Source organism: Euprymna scolopes, chromosome 19 (assembly GCF_053919585.1).
Source record: "Euprymna scolopes isolate OS-2025 chromosome 19, ASM5391958v1, whole genome shotgun sequence".
NCBI classification, from domain to species: Eukaryota; Metazoa; Mollusca; class Cephalopoda; order Sepiida; family Sepiolidae; genus Euprymna; species Euprymna scolopes.
The window spans coordinates 126,708,719-126,721,462 of NC_136500.1; the positions used below are offsets into that span (position 1 = coordinate 126,708,719).

Genomic DNA, 12,744 nt, shown 5'->3' on the forward strand with positions numbered 1-12,744 from the left:
GGATCATTATTTAATGCAAAACATCTAGAATCATTATTTAATCCAAAACATCTAGAATCATTATTTAATGCAAAACATCTAGAATCATTATTTAATGCAAAACATCTTGAATCATGATTTAATGCAAACATCTAGAATCATTATTTAATGCAAAACATCTAAAATGATTATTTAATGCAAACGGTATTAAGATATAAATATATTTGTAAATTCTTGATTTAAGACGAGCGGAACTTTTTTTTTAATTTGAACAGATTAATGATAAATATTTTTTCTGTTTCGTTGAATCTGAAATGTAATTGTTTCGTTAAAGTAACTTATGTCTCAAAACCTATCAGACAGTAATGAGTTTCGTTTAATTTTTTTTGTTTGTTTTTCTGTTTTCTTATTTAAAAAATGCTGGAATTGGACGAGATGTGGCAAAGATGCTGTCGAAATGTGGTGCCAAAACCTATGCCCTCAGCAGGACTGAAGAACACCTGAAAACATTAGTAGCAGAGGTCAGATAATTTTTTTTTTTACATATTATATAAATAAATGAAAATAAATTAAAAAACATGCTTATCAGGTCCAGAAGCCACTCGACGTTAAAAGTTAATGAGATGGATGAATTGTTAGTTGAATGATGAATAATATTTTTTATTTTTTTTATTACATTTTCATCCCAAACAAGGCGCATTGCCACTTTGGTGTAGGGGGCTACTATGAGGGGCAACAGCTACTGGGATACTATGTAGGGAGTTGGGCAGCAAGATGTCAGTTCATTATTAAAGTTGTAGATGTTGCATGGATTTTATTCAATAAATATTTCTAATTCCATTTCCTTTTTCTCTCTCATATGAATTAAATAAATTTTAAGTATGTAATTAAATTCTAACTTGCAACGTCAATTTTTAGAATTAAATATTTAAACTTTATGAATGTAATACTTTTTTTATGTTAATATTACTAATTTTCATTCAATTTTTTTATTCAATTTTTTTATGTTAATATTACTAATTTTCAACTGTTTTTATGTTAATATTACTAATTTTCAACTGTTTTTATGTTAATATTACTAATTTTCAACTGTTTTTATGTTAATATTACTAATTTTTAACTGTTTTTATGTTAATATTACTAATTTTCAACTGTTTTTATGTTAATATTACTAATTTTTAACTGTTTTATGTTAATATTACTAATTTTTAACTGTTTTTTTGTTAATATTACTAATTTTCAACTGTTTTTATGTTAATATTACTAATTTTCAACTGTTTTTATGTTAATATTACTAATTTTCAACTGTTTTTATGTTAATATTACTAATTTTCAACTGTTTTTATGTTAATATTACTAATTTTCAACTGTTTTTATGTTAATATTACTAATTTTCAACTGTTTTTATGTTAATATTACTAATTTTCAACTGTTTTTATGTTAATATTACTAATTTTTAACTGTTTTTATGTTAATATTACTAATTTTTAACTGTTTTTTATTATTTCGCTTCACATTTTTATCTTTATGAACATTCCTATCATAATTGGAATTATTTTTATTTTATTATCAGATATATGCATTGACATCTTTTAAATCTCTTAAAATTTTAATGCAAAATTCTATTTTAAAAATAGTTTTACCTTAAATTATGTCTTAATTTACATTTTTCTTTCTCTTGTTTAATTTTTTATGGTTTGTTTTTACTTATGATTTTTTTTTAAATTAAAATATATTAAATTATCAGTAACATTAAAAAATAATTAACTTTAAATTAAATTATGCCTTTTTTTTACATGAATGATTTTATGGTCGTAAACACTTAAAAGCATTAGACCATTTAATTTGACAAACTTCTAATTCTCAATCTTTATTAGTGGTGCCATATGAATTCAAAGACATTTTTTTGTTCAGATATTCAACTAATATTATGAAGTATTTATCTTAAAATCTCACAGATTATAATACACTAAAAAGGGACATTAATAGTTTATTGGAAATTGATATTATTTACCTAGGTTTAGGGTTCCAATATTGAATCAAAACTTCTTGCCATCAAAAGTAGTTCAAAATGAGAGTCAGCCAACAAACCCAGTTATCTATTATAAAGTGAAGTCGTATTCCTATCTGTTTAATATATACAAAAGGTGCGCTCGATATAAATGCAGGTGTAATTCAGGGGTCGGTCATGAACCTTTATTATTCCTGATATTCATAAATGATCTCCCTGATAAAATAGTCTCTGAGATAGGTGTATTTACTGACGACACCACACTGTATAACAGCACGAGGAGAAAACAAATGAAGACATATCTAAGGCAATGGCGGCAACCCTAGTCTGTAATGGAATGGGGTCAGAAATGGATGGTAACATTCAACGCTGCCAAGACTAAGCTCGTTTCCTTTAATAATTACATGAAACCTTACCAACCACCAATAGCTATGTCTAAAGATAAATTAACTGAAAGTATTTCATTCAAACTCCTCAGCTTAATGTTCACGAGGAACATAAGTTGAAACAGATACATTGAGAGCATTGCCAAGGCCGCTGTGAAGAAGGTGGGCTCTCTCTACCATGCTAGAAAGTTACTTACGCCAGAAAGTATCCTATACCTCTACAAGGCGACCATTCGCCCATGTATGGAGTATTGTTGTCGCATTTGAGCTGTTGCATCTGCTACTAGTCTCTCACTTCTGGACAAAGTTCAAAAGAAAGTCGCCAACCTGGCATGTCCTGAACTGTTATCTAATCTTAAACCTCTGTCTCATCGATGAAATGTTACATCCCTCTGCCTGTTTTACAAGTATTTTAATGGTGAATGCTCTGACGAACTACAAGCCCTTGTACCCCCTTGAGGTAAATACCCCTGACAAACAACAAAGTCCCACCCCTACACAGTAGAGATCCCTAGATGTAAGAAAGCCTTCTACTTTAATAGTTTCTTCCCCGGAACTGCTAGACTTTGGAATTCCCTTCCGGGTTCCTGCTTCCCCAACTGTACTGACATGCAGAAGTTCAAGTGTAATGTAAACAGACATCTTGCTGCTCAACTCCCTACATAGTATCCCTGCAACTTATTTCCCTGATAGTAGCCCCCTCCATCAAAGTGGCACTGTGCTTTGTTTGGGGTGAAAATGTTATAAAAAAATAAAAAATATTATTCATCATTCAACCAACAATTCATCCATCTCATTAACTTTTAATATCGAGTGGCTTCTGGACCTGATAGCATGTTTTTCTTTTATTTATTTTTATTTATTTATATAATATGTTAAAAATGTGCTTAAAAAAAAGTTAAATAATCTCAACGAGAAAACTTATCATACTTGCTAATGTCATATCTCTCTATATATAAAAGGCACTTTGTATATATGGGTCCTGGATATGACCTTAAATTATATCCGATGGTGAGGTCCCAGCTTGCAGACTTTGGGGAGTATGGAGCCACCCTTTAATTGCCATTGCTCCCAGGTCCACTCTGACCCGGAGTTGTAGTACCTGTTAGGGTTCCAACTATAGGTTAAATAGAAACTGACTTGAAAAAAACAAATATACTCTATTAAAAAAATTTTTCAAAATCAATGGATTCGGCATTAAATAACCTGAAAAGGGTTGATATGCCGTAAAACAAAAACATCCAACTTGTATGTGTAAACTTGTTCCCTATAGACTCTGAAACAGCTGAACCGTTTTTTCTTTGTTTTTTTTATTTTCACTTAAATGTATTATTTTAGAAGTTCTACAGAATCTGCTCTGCTGGGCCTCAACTTCAGTATTCAATATGGTATCACTTCAATAACCAACATGGTCACAGAAAAGAACATAGAAAATCTTGTAGTCTATTTTTGTTCCATTGAATAAATTTACTTTCTTTTGTGTGTGTATTTTTTTTTTTTTTTGTCCTGAAACATGTTCTTTTATTACAGTGCCCTGAAATTCATGCCGTTGTGTGTGATTTGAGTGATTGGGACAAAACTTGTTCCACAGTTACCTCCCTTGGACCCATTGATCTTCTAGTCAATAACGCTGGCATTGGTATCCTGAATTCGTTTTTAGAAGCTAAGAAAGAAGACTTTGAGCAGTAAGTTTAGTTATTAGTTTTTCAATTATTTGGTTTCCACAGTTATTTTTCTTTCTTTTTTTTAAGAACTTCTATTTTTAGACAGGAGAATTATTACAGCCCATTTTCCTTAAATTGCTTATTTTCAAGCTCATTCATTGGTTAGAGGTGTCCATATTTAACAGTCTTCCATCATGTTCATTAGTTCTTCTGATGACATCATCATAACTGGTCCACATATACATAATTTCTGGCCTTCCTTTTTTTTTAAATTTTTTGATTTCCACATTATTAGTTAGCATACACATTTATTGTTTGGGCTCAAATCAAGTTATTAAGTTAGATTTATGTCCAAGGAACCTATATCTAAAATTTCAATTGTTTATACCCAAAATTGGTGGAGGAGTTTGGTAGAGTTCTCAAAGGTCAAATCGTTAAACTTTGACCCCCTTAACAGCCAAATTTCTGGCCGAAAATGGATTACAAAGATTTTCCCAAATCTCCATACCCTGTATATTAAATATTGAGTCTGTAAACTGAAAATTGACAGTTATTGTGTAGGGAAATGTACATACACACTTTCACTTTTATAGATATATAGATAATCATTGCAAAGTTTTTTCAGTCTTGTTTTAATTAAAAATTATTGAAATTAAGTAGGGCTTTTTTTAATAAAAATTATTGAAAACACTTTTTGTGCTATATTTTTTAAAGAATAATTATTGAAAACACCTTTTAAAATCTTTTAAAACTATAGTTTGTGTGTTTGCTATTATATTGTATTTGCCTCATAACTAAAGACGTCTTAATACATAATGTGTATTTGAATAATTTTGACTTTCAACCTTTCAGGACATTCAGTGTCAATTTGAATGCAGTAGTGAATGTATCACAGGCAAGTCAACTTTGATATTTCTGTGAATCTTCAAGAAAAAAACTTAATTTTCTCAAGGTTATTTTAACTCTTTTTGTTTATAAGCAAACTAAAAAAGTCATTTATTTTCTTTTTGGTTAACAACACATTGCATCAATTTCTTTTTAGAAAAAAATGAAAAATAAACACATTTATTCACCATTGTCACTAGTTTTGTATTATTAGAGTGGGCTATTGTTCAGGAGAGTTGGAGAAATGTCTGAAATTATAAAGCTTTCTGAAAGAAAAAAAAATGTCTGCATTTCATAAATAAAAGCCTGTTAGTAAAACTCTGAGAAAGCAAGTTAATATGTTTAATTGCTATGTATGTATGTATGTATATTATTATTATTATTATTATTATTATTATTATTATTATTATTATTATTATAATATATATTATTATTATTGTAATATATATATATACTATTATTATTATAATATACATATTATTATTATTATTATAATATATATATATATTATTATTATTATTATTATTATTATTATAATATATATATATATTATTATTATAATAATATATATATATTATTATTATAATAATATATATATATATTATTATAATATATAATATATATATATTATAATAATATATATATATTATTACAATATTAATAATATATATTATAATAATAATATATATATATTATTATAATATTAATAATATATATATATTATAATAATAATATGTATATATATATATATTATAATATTAATAATATATATATTATAATAATAATATATATATTATTATAATATTAATAATATATATATTATAATAATAATATATATATTATTATAATATTAATAATATATATATATTATAATAATAATATATATATATTATAATAATAATATGTATATATATATATTATAATAATAATATGTATATATATATATTATTATAATAATAATTATATATATATATATTATTATAATAATAATTATATATATATATATTATTATAATAATAATTATATATATATATATATATATATATATATATATAATGATTATGTAATTTATATGACTAAAAAAAACAAAATATTCCAATTGTTGCATCTTTAAGTAAGTAGTTTGTATGGACTCTGTTTTGGTCAGGGAGACTTTTTTTATTTTTTACATGGAGGTCACCACTTATCAAGGCCCAGAAGCCACTCTGGGATAAGGGTTAATGCGTGTATAGTAATCAATGGGATAGTAATCGTTAGTAATGGAGATTTGATAAAGTGTCTTACTTAAGGGGGGGCGGTTCATCAGGAATTTGTTTATATTAGACTTAAAGACATCCCAGTTGTAGTCAGGTGGATTTTCCTGTGTTAAGTGGCATAAGCCATTGAAAAATATATTCAAATGCATTTAGGTGATCCTCAATGATCATTGCTGTCTTCATTGTCGATTTTGGGGTTCTTGCTCATCAGATCAGACCCCTATTTTTTTTTTGCAAAATTAATCATTCCCCTTTTTCCATTTGCAAGTCAGCCAATGAAAAGGAAGCGTGTATTCAAAAATTAATAATAAAATTGCTATGTTCTTATCGAGTCGATTCATTTATTGGATCATTTAATCTAATCAAATTATTTTTTTAAAAATCATATGGGACTCATAGATTTAAACTTAAAGTAAAACTATAACAACGCAATCATAAATAACAGATGGAGTTTTAAATTACTGAAGTTAAAATACATAACCAAAACTTTCAGATGCCATGCTGGTTATAATTGTGGTCATATATTTCAACTGATTTTAAACGCTTCCTTGCTCGGCTAGTTGTAATAACTTGCAAATATCATAGTCGAAATTCTGCTGGGTCTCCCTGCTGTTGGCGGCCATTTACTTTTTTTTTTTTACTCCATGCCTAAAGAAACTTCAGCCATATATATATATATATATATATATATATATATATATTAATTCTTATTATGAATATTTCATCTAATCTTATATGTATTATAATACATACTTAGATAATTGCCACTTATATACTACTAGAAAATAAATGTAAACCTAAAATATTTTGTGACTTCATCACCACCAGAACACAAGATTTTATGTTATTGACATAAATACACCTGTTTATGTTGGCAAAAGTGTGTTCATTTTTATGGTGCTTATTGCGATCAATAAATCTTTTGTTTAAGCCAAGATATGTTCATCTAAACCGCAAGAACTTTCTTGTCAACCTAAATAATTTTCATGTGCATAATATATACTTAGATGATTGGCATCAATAAACATGACCAATTTAAAAAGAAAATGTTCTCTTTAGCAGTTTCTCTTAGTTTTTAAAAATTTATCACACATTTTTTTTTCATTTTGGATATTTTTTCTTGATGAAATAATTCTATTCACTGAAAATTGTTTCAAAATTTGTGCACTTCAGGTGGTTGTGAAAAGAATGATTGCAGATTCACGCAGAGGGTCTATCGTGAATGTCTCCAGCCAAGCGTCTATTATTGGACTGAAAAATCATGCTGCTTATTGTAGCAGCAAAGGCGCCCTTGATGCACTCACCAGAGTTATGGCCTTGGAACTAGGACCTTTTGGGGTGCGTGTGACCAGCATATATTTCATTAAAACTTTTCAAATTTTGAAATAATCTCTTTTCAAAGGAAAGCATTTCAGTTGTCAACTTTGAACTTTAAAGCGTGTAAAATTTTAAGGGGGATGTTGTAGTTTGCTTGGAATTATTTGAAGATTATGACAATCAAGTCTTGTAGGGGAAAAAAAAAAAAAAGAATACAGGGTGACCAAAAAAAACGGGCCCCAACTCTAATTAGGCCTCGTTTCTTAGTGTTTTGTCCGAATGAAATGAAACTTTGGTCATAACTAGTTTATTATATTCAAAACATCACATCAAAACACTAGGGTCTTTGGCCTTTGTTTTCTCCATTGACTGTAAAATGCTCAGAAAAACAATTGAATGTCCACTGTTTTTTTTTTGGGGGGGGGGGTCACCCTGTATGTGCAAATTTTTTTCTTCTCCTGGAGATGAGTTATACCTCAAAGATTGAAGAACTTAACACCACATTACCGTCCTGGTGCGATACATCATGTTGATAAATATTTTATAATGGAAAAACTCAATCATGTTCTGCAAAGCTAAACAAAATTTTTGTTTCTGTATAAAACAAGCAAACCAAACACCATAAATAAATATTTAAAGATATAAAGAACTTGAAGTATAAAAACGTTTTACAAAAATGACTGAATTCAGCATTAAAGAACTGGAAAAGGGTTGGTATGACATAAAACAACCAAACCAGAATTCCGTCTTTTTTGCGTCACTTATATTGAAATAGATGGAGATCTAAACTGGCAGCATCCGAGGCTCTTCAGATAATGGTCACTGAACGACATGGTATCTAGCATTCAAGTGATTCCTAGATGCAGGTTCTTGTTGCTGAATAAGAGATCATTTGAATCTAAATATCACAATGCAACTTGACGGCAATAAATAAACGAGCAAGGCGGTATTAGTCAACATCCGTGCATAATGCAGCCAAAGAAACAGAACACATGTCCTCGCATTCATTTGGTCCTTCGAGATGAACAGGGGTCAAGTATTCAAACGGTGACCACTACTATGGTAACTATCTTGTTAGCTACAACTATCGAAGAAGAATACTCGTTTCAGCACAAGTCAAATTAATTTCCGAACAGAACAGTTTTGCATCACTTTTAAGTTCCATTACGAAATTTAAAATAACAGAATATACTAAACTTTATGTTTGGAATCCTTGTTGTAATTTTGATCAAGATCCATTAGATGATTTTGATTCTAGAAAATGTCTCAACCTAATTAGAGTTGAGGCCCGTTTTTTTTGGTGGGGGGGGTCACCCTGTATATATATATAATGTGTATGTGTTTATAATAGATGTGTGCTTATAATGCTAATGTAAAGTAAACCCAATTAGTGCAATATGAAAAGAATAAAGCAGCAGAAAGTGCTTCTTCATGTTTTGAATTATTTAATTTATATTTCAACGTTATAACTTTATTTACAAAATGTTTCAAAGTAACAGTCGTCAATCATGATCTTTTTTTTTTTATGCCCCAATAAGACTTCACTTATATTTTGAATTTTTTGGTTTAGATTCGTGTGAATTGTGTCAACCCAACTGTGGTATTGACAGAGATGGGCTTGACCTGCTGGAGTGATCCAGCCAAATCTGAAGCCATGCTCAATCGAATTCCATTGAAAAAATTCGCTGGTAAGTTAAAAGATTTTAGCTTTTTTCATTGTCCCCCACCCCCAAGGATTTTTCTATATTTTTGTTTGAAATTGCATTTTCATTGCTGAATGGGCAGATACTTTTATATGCATCCAGGCACCTCCAACAGAACTTTGATTATCGGCTGTCACACTTAAAATATTTTTGTTGATCTGTTATGCTTAACTAGCTAACAGTGCATAATAGTCAACCACCTCAGCAGAAATAACCTTCTTAGTGACATGCAATATGGTTTCCGTTCTGCTAGATCTACAGCAGATGTGCTAACGGTTATATCTCATAAGATTAGTGAATCTCTCGACAAAGGCTTCCTTTCTAGGGCAATTGCTCTTGACATATCAAAGGCCTTCGATAAGGTATGGCACAAGGTCTACTTCACGAGATTTCCAGCTACGGTATAACTGGAAACGTTTTCTCAATTATTAAATCATTTCTCTCTGATAGGCTCATAAGAGTAGTGGTTGATGGGCAGAAATCAGAGGCCCACAGTATTAATGCTGGAGTCCCTCAGGGGTCCATCCTGGGCCGAACTCTTTTCCTGATCTGCATCAATGATCTCCCAAAACACATACTTAAATCATTTGTGACATTTATGCTGATGACACGACCATCTATGGCAACACATCAAAGGCCGTAAATGACAAAGTTCTCTCTGATTCTCTCTCCTCTGATCTTGAGCGCATGGTACAGTGGGGGAAGAGGTGGCTGGTTACTTTTAAAGCATCCAAAACCAAGCTTCTATCTTTACATCATCAACGCTCTGAACCCCATCTGGCATCAATTGAAATGGATGGCTCTCGTCTTGGGGAGGCTCCATGTTTTGACAAGCATCTGGGATTGACCTTTACTCTGAAATGGAACACGTGCATCAAGTCTGTTGCCAAGGTCGCTGGAAAAATGGTAGGATCCTTCTACCATTCCAGAAGATATCTCACTGCTGGTGCAATTCTCTATCTATATAAAAGCCAAGTACATCCAAGTACTGCTGCCATATCCGGGCAGTAGCTGCTAAAAACAGCCTATCCTGCCTTGACAGAGTACAAAATAGTCTTTGTGTCTTAGTGGGGGGATGCCTTTTTCTCTTCTCTGCAACCTCTCTCTCACAGAAGAGACGTTGTGAGCCTGTCATTGTTTTATCATTATTTCCATGGAAAGTGCTCGTTTGAGCTCCAATCTCTGGTCCCCCCTCGCCAATCTTTCACAAAAAACACCCGTCTAGCTGAAACTACTGTCAATAATTTTCCCCACTCTTTATCTATGCCTAAATCAAAACGTAGATTCCATGAGCAAAGCTTCTTTCTTAGAAGTGCACGCCTGTGAAACTCTTTTCCGTTTGCCTGTTTCCCACCTGACTACAACTTGGATGTTTTCAAGTCCAACATCAATAAATTCCTGATAAACCGCCCCCTTAAGTAAGACATTTTATCAGATCTCCATTACTAATGATTACCGCGATATTGTCCCATTGATACATGCAATAACCCTTATCCCCCGAGTGGCTTCCGGGCCTTGATAAGTGGTGACTACCATGTAAAAAAAACATTGAATTTTCTCAAAATTTCCAATTCTGATGTAAAAAGAATGAGAAATGTTGATTAAAAATTATGTTTTCATAATATCCTCCTCCATCCCCCTGTTATTTGACATGAAAATAGTTTAACAATATGGTCAAGCTGAGATAAGTAGGTCCCGCAGACGAGCCTCGTTCTGATATTCAGAAAATTTAGGTTAACAACTGGTGAAGCTACCGAAAAGTCACCCTTTTGAATAAAGAAGGATATAAACAATATTTTTAAAATTAATTTCTTAATTTTGCTTAAAAACAAAATGTCAACACATATAAAGAAAATATTTTAGAAAATAATTTCTTAATTTTAAATAAAAATTGATTGTAAAGAAATCTTTTTTTTTTTGTTTTAAATAATTATTGAAAAATATTGCAAAGTGTTTACATAGCTGGTTCTTTGGGATAATAGGGGCGCCTGAAACCTCTTTTCCAAAACGAAAACTGCTTTAGTGTTTTTACTATTTTAAAGCGTTTTTTTTTTAAGTTTGAAACACAAGTAGTGGCTAGTTAACTTAGAACAATAAGTACGCATGGAGGAAATTCTTCAGGGTTTAAATGTATTGTAATGCTTTTATGGTGGTCAAAAAAAGTTTTTCAGCTGCCATATTACTTCCCATTTACTTGCCTCCCCACGTGGGCAGAGTTAGACACAAGGTCGGTTTTTAATGTAGAGAAGCATTTATTACTAAAAAAACGAAATGGTGAAATATAAAAGCAAGTTAAGCTAAAAGTTAAAAAAAAAACATGTTTTATTTTTTTAATTCCAAGAATTAAAGAAAGAAAAAAATTCAAAGAAATGTTGAACGTTTATTGCTATAAATATAACGAAGCACCGGTGTCACATTTCATACAACCTAACTGTCAAGATTTTTCAGAACGAGGCTCGTCTGCTGGACCTACTTATCTCAGCTGCACCAACAATATTTATATGAATATTTAATTCAAGAAAATTTATGTCAAAACTTGTAAACGTTTCGGTTGCTGTAACTTTAAACTGTCTTCCTGTGTATCTTGTCAAACTCGGGAATCTTTTTACCAAACTCGAATCTTTCTTTGTTTTTAGTAGTGACATAATGAATAAAGTATCTAAGTACAATTCACTTCTAAGTGAAGCTTTTCTGGAGGTCCAAGGTTCAATCTTTAGTGCGGTGTGGGAAGTACAATGAATACAATTGAAAATTACGCAAGACTTCTACTTGGTCATCGCTGATAGATTAATAAATTTATAAGGTAATAATGTTTTTTATTATTGGTATTATTGACACTTGAAAACAACTATAAAAAATAATATTAAGGAAATTAAAATTTGTTATTCTCATTACAAAAATGCTAAATCTTTTGCACATACATACATCATCATTATTATTATATATGTATTATTATATATGTAATATATATACATATACACACATTGGTCTTTATTATGGAGAGTTATTAATTGTGCCTTTTTTTCCAGAGGTTGAAGATGTTGTCTACACCATTTTGTTTCTGCTGAGCAATAAATCCATGTCAACCACCGGTTCTGTTCATCCTGTTGATGGAGGCACCCTTTGTTGCTAATAAATCTTTGACTTGGATTCCATTTTTTTTTTCTCTGAACGATTCTACTAAGTCTTCTTTCCAGAAAATGTTCAAAAATTATGGTGCTAAAAATAAAAAATTGTGTTTATGCAAAACTTTGAAACAATATAAGTAAAAATTTTCTCCTCTGCGTGTTTTGTCATTTTTTGAAATTGGGAACTATTCCCAATATGTTATGCATTATTCTATTCTCATTGTGAACTATACATATATATATATATATATATATATATATATATATATATATATATATATATATATACATATATATATATATATATGAATAAATATATATTATTCCAAACAATTTAAAACAAAAAAACTCGGAATAACATTTTTGCATGGCTAATGACCCCCTCATTCTAAATCCGAAAGGTGAAAGAAAAACT

General features: G+C 30.1%; 1 protein-coding gene across 1 annotated transcript; it reads left to right on the forward strand.

The window, feature by feature from the left end:
• The first annotated feature begins 425 nt into the window (after positions 1-425).
• LOC145240356 (L-xylulose reductase-like) lies at positions 426-12,334 on the forward strand. Its single transcript, XM_080103936.1, has 6 exons — positions 426-500; positions 3,907-4,061; positions 4,893-4,935; positions 7,355-7,519; positions 9,069-9,186; positions 12,231-12,334. Exons 1-6 carry the CDS (start codon positions 426-428, stop codon positions 12,332-12,334), a joined length of 660 nt encoding a protein of 219 aa, XP_079960062.1.
• Positions 12,335-12,744: the final 410 nt, after the last annotated feature.

What these genes read in the sequence shown, in the direction of transcription:
- LOC145240356 (XM_080103936.1), top strand. Translation starts at nt 426, where the DNA reads ATGCTGTCGAAATGTGGTGCCAAAACCTATGCCCTCAGCAGGACTGAA. An exon ending in TGAAAACATTAGTAGCAGAG is followed by an intron (nt 501 to 3,906) that starts GTCAGATAATTT and finishes CTTTTATTACAG; the next exon opens with TGCCCTGAAATTCATGCCGT. An exon ending in TGGAACTAGGACCTTTTGGG is followed by an intron (nt 7,520 to 9,068) that starts GTGCGTGTGACC and finishes TTTTTGGTTTAG; the next exon opens with ATTCGTGTGAATTGTGTCAA.